The sequence below is a fragment of the Mya arenaria genome, chromosome 6 (genome assembly GCF_026914265.1).
Source record: "Mya arenaria isolate MELC-2E11 chromosome 6, ASM2691426v1".
In the NCBI taxonomy this organism is placed as follows: domain Eukaryota; kingdom Metazoa; phylum Mollusca; class Bivalvia; order Myida; family Myidae; genus Mya; species Mya arenaria.
The window spans coordinates 15,659,703-15,669,508 of record NC_069127.1 but is presented as its reverse complement, the minus strand read 5'-3'; the positions used below and the strand labels follow the sequence as shown (position 1 = coordinate 15,669,508).

At 35.2% G+C, this 9,806-nt stretch overlaps 1 protein-coding gene across 2 annotated transcripts; it reads right to left on the bottom strand.

The window, feature by feature from the left end:
- Positions 1 to 1,588: 1,588 nt before the first annotated feature.
- LOC128239433 (coiled-coil domain-containing protein 1-like) lies at positions 1,589 to 9,668 on the bottom strand. Of its 2 annotated transcripts, XM_052956057.1 has the most exons (5): positions 9,058 to 9,668; positions 8,439 to 8,582; positions 5,068 to 5,178; positions 3,716 to 4,825; positions 1,589 to 2,841 (listed from the first exon to the last, which is right to left on the bottom strand). In XM_052956057.1, exons 1-5 carry the CDS (start codon positions 9,154 to 9,156, stop codon positions 2,833 to 2,835), a joined length of 1,473 nt encoding a protein of 490 aa, XP_052812017.1. In that variant the 5' UTR covers positions 9,157 to 9,668; the 3' UTR covers positions 1,589 to 2,832. The 2 variants fall into 2 exon arrangements, with proteins under 2 accessions (XP_052812017.1, XP_052812016.1); XM_052956056.1 differs by having other exon boundaries at positions 1,589 to 4,825.
- Positions 9,669 to 9,806: the final 138 nt, after the last annotated feature.

The following is a 9,806-nucleotide window of genomic DNA, read 5'->3' as shown; positions in this document are numbered from 1 at the left end:
TGATTTTGTACACCGACAAAATGGACAACGAAGGTGAAACATTTAAACATTTGACGTTTTGGCAAACGATTTATAAAATTAAGACGAAAAAACATGATTCCTTACAATGTACAGTGATTTATTCCTAAGTATGTGCAATGCAACTATAAGGATGCATGTCAAAATCAGCAAAGTCAAGTCTAGAAAAGCAGACACCATGAATGAATAAGGGATAAATACATATTCAGTGTACTAAAGGTAAGTTATAAGAATGTTTTAACCAAAATAGTAATAGTTAATTAATGAAATACTTATTAATTAGGTGATTTCATATTGGCCCAGTTATTTGTCCTCGGTCAGCTGTATTTGCCTTCGCCCTTACGGGACAAATAACTAGGCCAATATGAAATCACCTAATTAATAACATTATATAATTACATACAGATGTGCAAGACGGGCATATACAAGACCTACACAGTTAGAGAGAGTGCATTTGAGACTTTGCAAAGCTATACCTGGTGTAAGACAATCAAATTCAATCGCTGCTGTTTAGGATGAATCCCGTAACTATTAATAGACACGTACGTATTTTAAAATACTGGTTTAAACTTAAGAAAAATGATAATATAGTTTTACAATCGGTCATAGAATATGTTATGTTAGATAATGATAAAAACTGGTTATGATCACAACCTTCTCACACAATATGGTTTTTATTATGTATGGTGTTTTTCCTATTTTTGTATTTTTTTATGGACGAATATTCACAACAACGGCAAGGAAATATCAATGGAAATGGTGTTTCAACTGTGTATAGCTAAATTAAATCTTCTTTGAAATTTGAATCTTATTCAGACAATATCGCGCCAAGACATCTTAAAATTGCTAAAACAAAATAAGATATATGATCACATTATTTATGAATTCATGGCAGTGGTGGTATGATAGACTAGAAAGAAACTTGCGTCATTGCCAAATAGGTGCTGATTAGAAGGCGAGTATCACTTTAATTTGTAGTGTACACCATATTTTCTGTTAAGATGGAATTATATAAAGCGTTCTGACAGAGTTAGACCTAGTATATTTAATATTGTCCAGCTGTTATATAAAAAAGTAAATTGGAAGCATTGAACATTCGCTATACCTGCTGAATATATAACACAGAATATTTATCTCTGCATCGTTATAATTAATGTGTTATGTTAACATTCAAAATATTAATGTCATGTTAAACTTAATATTTAGATATGTCATACTTTATATAAGTAAGTCATATATATAATGACTGTTATAGCATGTGTATGTAAACGACAATCATACAATATTATTGCACCATATATTAATAATTTACAATAGCAATATTTTCAGTTCATTATAATATTTTTAATGTCACTCGCTGCATTGTATAGTTGTTATGATGATATATAAATGTAACACAAATATTTAAAGTGTACGTGTTTGAAATATGGTATGTTATGCTCTGTTATAAATAACAAAATAACTAAAATAATGAAAGTTAACTAAGTGGGGTACCCCCTCGACACGGCCAATGTATTCTTACTAAAAACTTACTGTACTGTTTGACTATCAATTATAAAACAACAAACTGTGACCAGCACACTTTATTTTCAAAATCGTTTACAGTAAAAATACATACAAATATCTCAAATAAAACGTGAAGAGATAACAATTCATTAATTTATATAGAATCTTGGTTGACATTAAAATCAAACTCAAACGCAATTCCTGACTGGTTTCTCTACGTGATGTCACACGTAATGATGCTCCTACTGTGATGAATTACATAAAATATAGGTTTCGTTATTTAGGTGTTCCATGTGAAATAAATGGACAAACAGATATCACATTTTGCTTCATAAAAACTTAGCACTTAGATATATTTGGGTAAAGCAAAAGAAATCCCCTCGCAAGTAAATCTGCACGCGGGCATTAAAATTCAGCGTTGTTTATGTTGTTCGAAAAGCACTTGTTCTAAAGAATCTCAACTCTGCCAATACAACCAGCGTATACAGTGAAGCATTAGTTACAATGAGTGTATGATACACAAAGCTTGTCAAACATGATGAAAGATAATATATATTTTTGTTGGACAACGTAAAAGGTCGTGAAATATTATTATCAGAACCTTCAAAAATATCATTTTACATTTAAATATAAAATAATGAAACAAAATGGTCGCCTTTGATGTACAACACTAAACATGGCAGTGTTACCAGAGCTGTCCAAGGTTGTAGTTCTGCTGTGAAAGGTCAGGAGGGGGACGGGTGTGGAACAGCGGTGCAATGTCCTGAACCAGCCCTGTCAACGGATCAACGGTGTTGCCGGCCGGCGCCAGTATATTACCTAATAACGAAGACCAGCCGCCTAAGTCTATGTTTAGGTCCAGATTTCTAAAAGTGCCTTTTGAGATACTTTGAGCGCTTAACCGTTCAACAGCAGAGAGTAGTGTAGAAGAAATATCCGGAAGAGGAAGGTCAACTGTGTGTAAATCATCAGTCCGTCGTGAGTTAAGTGACAGCGGCCTATCGGCAGCTTGACTTTTTTCTTGTAGTTCACCCATGCGACTCAGTCTATGTGAAAATGCGTTTGTATTTGTTTTTTTGAACAAATTTCTTAAACCTGATTTATTATTATTGTTACTAAAATAGCTATCCTTTTTACTTATGTCGGGTAACTGTTTATGTTTGCTCTCTTGACCGCCATTACGCTTTGTGTCATTACTAAAGGAAATATTTTCAAAATCTATAGTCAAATCTTTTAGTTTCTGCATCGCTTCAGTTATTAATTCATCATCTTCATCGATTTCACTTTTTCCCTCGCTCTTATCCTTTCCTACGGTATCTACAAAAAAAACCATTATACAGTAGAAGCCTTACCAAATCATTTATGATAAGAAACAGGAAAATATGCAGACATGCAGTGTAGAACAGTACGTCGAAAGCAAGCTATTATGCAAAGAATTATACTGAAATAAAAGAAACGAAAATAGATGATCGCTCAATTGCGAAGATAAAATTAATGCATAAATTCTGCAGTATGCTTAAGCGGCCAGTGCCAGTGCTAGGGCTATAATTATTGGCGTGGCGTGCATACCAATGCTAGTTCGTGTTGCTAGCGTCTATGCATAAGAAATGGTATATCAGCGTGCCCCTATGTTTTCATGCAGGTTTGTATTTAGTATATCGTGTATATAATCACAGATTGTTTAAAAACAAAAAAATATATATTAGAAGTCATCAATCATTCCGTTATCCGAGTTCATAAATTCGCTCGAATGACAGCCCATGTGTGACACCATATCCTCAAATTCTTCTGACGAGTCCGGAAATCAATCTGCTTCACCATCGTCGTCCCCTAACAAAGATTCCCCGAACGAACCTAAATGGTCTGTAAACGAAGAAACCCCCTCGATTGCCATATTACCAATGTCACCCATGCTGTCAGCAACATTTCCAATTGTATCTTGAAATGGATTAAACAAATCTCTAGCAGTGTCTGCAAAATTTGATATGCTATCGTGTACATTGAAATCAGACGTATCAATATCACCCATGCTGTTTGCCATGATACCAAATATATTGCTAACAGGATTATGTATATCACGAGCGGCGTCTGCAAAATTTGACATGCTGTTTGGTACATTGAAATTGGTGTTAAAACTCATTCCAATCATGCTGTCCGATATGTCATCATCCCGATCACTTAAGGGGCTTACCACGTGTTCTGCAATGTTTTCCAATGAGCTAGAGGCGGAATCAACTATAGAACCAAGTATTTCTGCTGGGTTGGTAAATGAATCAACCATGTCTTCTGCCGCATCTGCATGATCTGACATTATTTCACCTACAGTGTCAGCGCGCATATCCGTTAATTTCTCTACTGTATCATCTATATTATCTATTGCATCGCCAACGCCATCGCTTATTGCCTGAACACTGTTACTGACTTTGTCTTGTGCGTTGTCAAAAAATTTACCGAAATTTAACAAATTGTTACCATCTGTATCGCTATCTAAATCGCCAAAAAAGTTTTCGAAAGTTGAATCACGATCATCATTTACAATGTCGGCACCTTTACTCCCGAAGTCATCAAGGATGTCAGAGAATGTATCATCGGCATCGTCGTTATTTCCGTCGTCTACGCCATCATGTGATTCGCCGTCGTTATTATCATTATCAACCATATCTTCAAGTCTTTCTTGCATGTTTTCTATAAAATCGGGAACGTCTGTATCGTCGAGAGCATCATTATTGTCATCGACATCAATAAAGTCCTCCAAGCTATCGTTATCATCATCCTGTTCAGTGTCTTGATCAAGTACATCTTCTATGACATCCTCAACTTCATCTGACATATCAGTATTAGTTAATTCACTCAATGTTTCCTGAAGATTTTCAACAGATTCTTCCATTCCCTCTGACATATCTTCAATTCTGTCGTTCGCAGTTTCCAGGGCGTCTTCCATAGTTTCCTGTACATTTTCTAAAGGATTTTCAAAAAACGCCTCCGACGCATCTTCGACAGCGTCAGAGAGCCCGTCACTCAGATCATCAAGGAAATCTGATGGACCTTCCCCCAGTGTTTCTGTAAGGTCACTTATCATATCTTGCATATTATCAGACGCATCCTCTGCAATGTCATTTCTTCTATCATGTACGTTCTCCATCGCGTCTTGTATATTTTCTGCCATATCCGAGATTGCTTCTGCCGGCGCCTCCACAATGTCACTTATTGTATCTTGCACGTTATCCACAAGATCTGTGTCGGATGCCAACATCAAAAGGCCTGGGTCTATCGGTGGCGCTTTTGTCGGTGCCAGCACGCCCTGAATAACAAGCGAAAATAGTGTTCCAGTTATATTTTGGTTTATAACAACTGTCTTTCCTACGTCTAGCCACAGATTGTTAGTTAAAACATTATTCAAGTCCATCAAATACATTGAAACAACACAATTTTTACATTTATAATCGTCAAAATATTTTTGCTTCTCTCCTACAGTGTTTCACGGTAATTTTATCTTAAGTAATATATTTTTATTTTTTAGTTTACACATTCAGAAAACCATACCAATATTCCGAGACTGCCGTCCAGACTTTTCTTGCCGCCATTCCCTCCCATGGCTCCACCGGTCAAGGCGTCCCGTCCGCCTAAAGAAGCTCCAGCCTCTCCGGCCTCCAGCTGGAATGATTAGTTCAGAAATGCACTGTAGTAGTGATGAGGGTGGTGGTGGTGGTTAAGGTATTAGTTAAATGTTCTGATTGAAATAGCATGTAGAAAAAATAAAATATGAATGATCATTCGATAATAGCTAAGGCTAAATGAATAAGAATACATTTGTATTGTTGTATTGATAGGACATGACAGGAATTGCCAATTTGCGATTAAATGCGACACACATAAAAGATATGATTTCAATATCGTGACAATGACAACAACAAAAGCAACTTCATTAACAACAAAGGTTGGATACAAGATTTGATGTAAGAGGTGGTGTACTTTAGTGGCACAACTGTGCAGGGACATCTCTTAAGAATATTATGTCTAATGGTGAAGACTGGTATACTACCATAAGAACTTCTCTTTAACAATTTTTAATCCGCTAGTGCAACAAATGTCTAGTATTTAAGTTAGCACACCGCTGGTGGGCTCCATCTCAAACTATGATCAGCTTGATAATTTCTTAATGTGTATCATTTCCTGGATTCAAAAACAAAAAAAAGAAATTTACCGTCAAATAACAATTGTATTTAAATTTGAATTACCCTACCCCAATTTCAGAATTGTCGATAAAAACGACTTCACATGAGAGACAAGAAGAATCCTTTATTTAATTTATTTTCAATATTTTGGTAATAATTTAGTATCAGAGTAACAAGAAATATATTTGCTTTCAGAAAAAAATACATTATTGATCACATCACCAACAAATATTATCATACTGTACTGAAATAGCCATATGGTAATTCAATTTTAACATACTGTGTTGACCGCGTAAAATTGGAACATCGACGTTTAAAAGCAAAATCAACAAGTTCGAGAAATACTCATGACATGTTCTTTATTAATGATTATATTTAATCTTTTGGAAGCATTATGCCAAAAATCAAAATGTTTTACTGTCTCTTTTTAAAAAGAAATACAGTTTGTAATTCCCTACCACCTATTTCAGCCGTGCCTGCACGTTACAAAATCTTCACAGAAGCTAATATTTATGTGTAGAAATGTATTTAATTACTTTTTAATGAAAATAAAATATTAACTTCTGTAAAAGGAATAGCAGCTAATGAAAACAAGAGAAGAAGATTAAAAAAAAATATTTGTGCTTCTGGCTGGGTTCGAACCACTACCTCGAAACCCTCAAAAGATTTGTAGTGTTGTGCTTTACAACATGGGCTAAAGCATTAAAATTAAAGAGTTTCAAGTGGAGGTTTTCATTAGGGGTGTGTTACCTTAAACTTCAACAATGACAATATTTGGTTCGGGTCGGTCTCTTTTTTAGATCAAAAGTCAAAGAAAAAAATGAATCACAGTACGAAACGTCATATCGTGATATACTTATAACTTTAATTAATCATTTCCTTTGAGTAAAATGACAGATTACGATGTTAATATGACATTTATTAAATATCTTTGTACTTCTGGTTGGCCGTTATTACAAAAACACAACAAAGACACCATTCATGTTCCCTGTATTCTGTCCTGTCTGATGGATAACAGAAGGATTAATTTAATCATCAAGAGGTTGGAACAAACAATTAATTAAATAAAAAGCACACTACTTTGGTTATAAGTAGTGTATCCCTTGGGTGTTCCCAACGTTTTATTTTTTCAAGTTTAAACCAGTAAAATATAATAGTAGTATTGATGTGGTTTAAAAAAAATTGTTAAAATTACAAGTTAATTTAAAATGACAGTTTTCTTTTCGTTTAATAAACAGCGGTAAACAAAATCATCAGTCTGAAATTTGTTGTCAAATCTAAGTTCCGTTTTATAAATGCTGAAATGTAATTGAAATTTACCAAAAAGCGAATAAAAACTATCGTTATAAGACGTTGTCAAGCGTAAAGGAAAAACGATATGTATTCAACTCTCTCTTTAATTTCCCCCAAAATAACAATAAAAATCGGTTCGTGGACTCGGCGGGTCCAAGTAACAAAAACACTCACTTCACCATCCACTTTGATATCACATATTCGTAGAAACGCTATAATAATACTTTTTATTATGATGATAATGACGAGTATTTTTCTATGAATGTCATTGAGCTGAGTTAATATGTTTAGACAGATGACCAGCTAAGAAAATTGAAAACAGTTTTCCATAAACTGTGTTAATTTCGATGACCTGTACGACTCAATACACAGTTGGACATTCGCTGACCACTGTCATAAAGCAATGACGTATTGACCATAAATCATCCATAGTTGATTGTCAAGTTACATGGAACATTAATGTGGGTTGTGCATAATATTAATATGGACAATACAGATAATGACCAATGTGCGTGTCTAACGAACACACCTGCGTGATTCATACCGTTGTCAACATGTCTCTTTTACACAAGTTAACGTTCTTTTTTTGCATTCCAGAAAGTATTGATTTGATAGTGATACAACCTTAGCAATGAAAGCAATTATGCATCTGGTACAATAGAGAAATTCCGACAAACATATTTTAAAACTCATACCTAAGACCATTAAAAAAATCAAGAAATTAAAATTTGAGCTCGTTCCATTATTTTCTACAAATGTATTATTAAATTTTATGTTTAATTGGTACGCTCAATTAAATTAGTACGAAAATTGGAGCAGTTTATAAACATTTGTGCGTAGGCAAAATTGCATTATATGATACATGTTTACGAGCGTTTATCGATTAAACGTACAACGGTAAAAGTAAACAGCAATCAGTCAAATATGAAGTACAATCTGTTAAGTAGGCTCATAATTGTTCTCTTTGAAACTTCCAAAACTTATACTCTCACGGTGCATTCAGTATAGGTATCGAATCTGAGGCGATACTATTTTTGGTGACAAAAATGAACGTATAATCATTGGTGCCAAACCTTTCACAATTCCTGATAAATATTGCCACCTATGGTTGAAAACTGTTCAAAAAACGAATATACTGGCGCTCAATATTTTTTGGGGTTTAAAAGTATTTAGTTTATAACGATTGTGAATCAAGTTATTACAACACTATATTAATCACTCGCGTTGACACGATTACGCGAATATGTGGTCTTGTGTTGTGGGGGAAACCGGAGTACCCGGAGGAAACCCACTTGTCCAGCTTAGTGACCACAAACCAAACTCACAAGCACCCAGGTGGGAAGCAAGTGCGCTAACCACTGCGCTAAACAGACAACAATAGTTTGCTCTGGGTTACTCGTTGTCGCTGATGAAGGTCAGGACTTAATTAAAATACTAATTACTTACGAGTGTCTGCTGCTGCCTGTTGAGGTTGCCGTTGAGATAAAGACCAACGAGGAGACCGGAAACGGCGAGCACGATCACACTTCCGGCCACTACCGAGTACGCGATCCATTGTTTTGTCCGCGCGTTCGCCTTCAAGATGGCGTCCTGCATGGGAGGAAAGAAAGTCACATTAAAATCCAAGCGCTTGAATTTTGGGATAACTTGAAATATTATATACAATGGAATATAATGAATTGAAAAGATTAGACAATTTTGATATTCCACCAAACAATAAATAGTGATAGAAGATTGAAACAAAAATGTTAAAAGCAAAGAGAATGCCGTTATTAAAGGAATGTATGTTTTTAATAGATACTTACTTCGTGTTAAACGATATTTCGATATATTTTTCCGGGTTGGGAAACTGATTATAAGATAAATAATAAAATATTATGTTTCCGCCGCTAAAGCATTTTCGTATTCAAATGGTACGGTTTGTCCTGAAACCCTGCTGAATTCAAAACGGGGTGGAGGAGATACAGTAAAATTTGTTTAGCCGTTATTTATTTGCTCCAGCATGTTAAAAATCGAATCAAATTCTATAATTACAGAAGTTCTATAAAATCTTGATCACTCTTACATGTAGGTTGAATCCCTTCTCGGTGTCCACGTGACGAGGTAGGGCTCCTTTCTCGTACGTCATGTTGCTGAACGCCGTGGTCTCCTCTCTACCGAACATTCCAAACAGTGGCAGGGTATCAGGTCCGATCACTTATAATTGAATATGGTTTCCCTTACACGTAATTCCGGCACTGTTATTGTTGTCAGTCCATTAGTTACGTGGGGTCAGTAGTGGGCGCAAAACACGTGTAATCTTGTTCACAGATAATTTGGTACACGAAAATAAATTCCTTCGAAGATGTTAGTTTTAATATTGTAGTTTATGTTTACAGCTTTATCATTAATATTTTTTATCAAATGTTTCCCCCGTTTTTCTTTGCAGTTTTCGTTTTTAAATCTATACTAACACTGGGATAAGTTGTTGTGTCCAGTGTCCCTAACAGTAACGTAAATATAACTCTGCAGTCGCTAATTAGTGAGTAACGTAACAATTAGTGTCCGAGCGAACTACGTAGATAGCTTTATGTTGGTTCTGACGCCGGGCCCGAAAAGTGAATTTCTGCCTGAATGCAATATTATATAAGGCGACAATGTTCACCTGTCAACGAAATGACAACCGACTAACGAGTGAAATGCGAACGTTATTAAATATACATATTCAGCGTGACTACAACGTCATACACATATTACGTTAGCATGGTTATTGTTTCTAAAATAAGAAAAGGTGAGCATTTACAAACGCATGCGGTTGGCCTCGGAACAGTAAAC

Coding starts and splice junctions, on each gene's coding strand:
- LOC128239433 (XM_052956056.1), bottom strand. CDS start 9,156: ATGTTCGGTAGAGAGGAGACCACGGCGTTCAGCAACATGACGTACGAG. Junction 8,583..9,057: donor AGAAGGGATTCAACCTACAT/GTAAGAGTGATC, acceptor CCTCCCATGCAG/GACGCCATCTTGAAGGCGAA. Junction 4,826..5,067: donor ACGGCAGTCTCGGAATATTG/GTATGGTTTTCT, acceptor CTTGTTATTCAG/GGCGTGCTGGCACCGACAAA.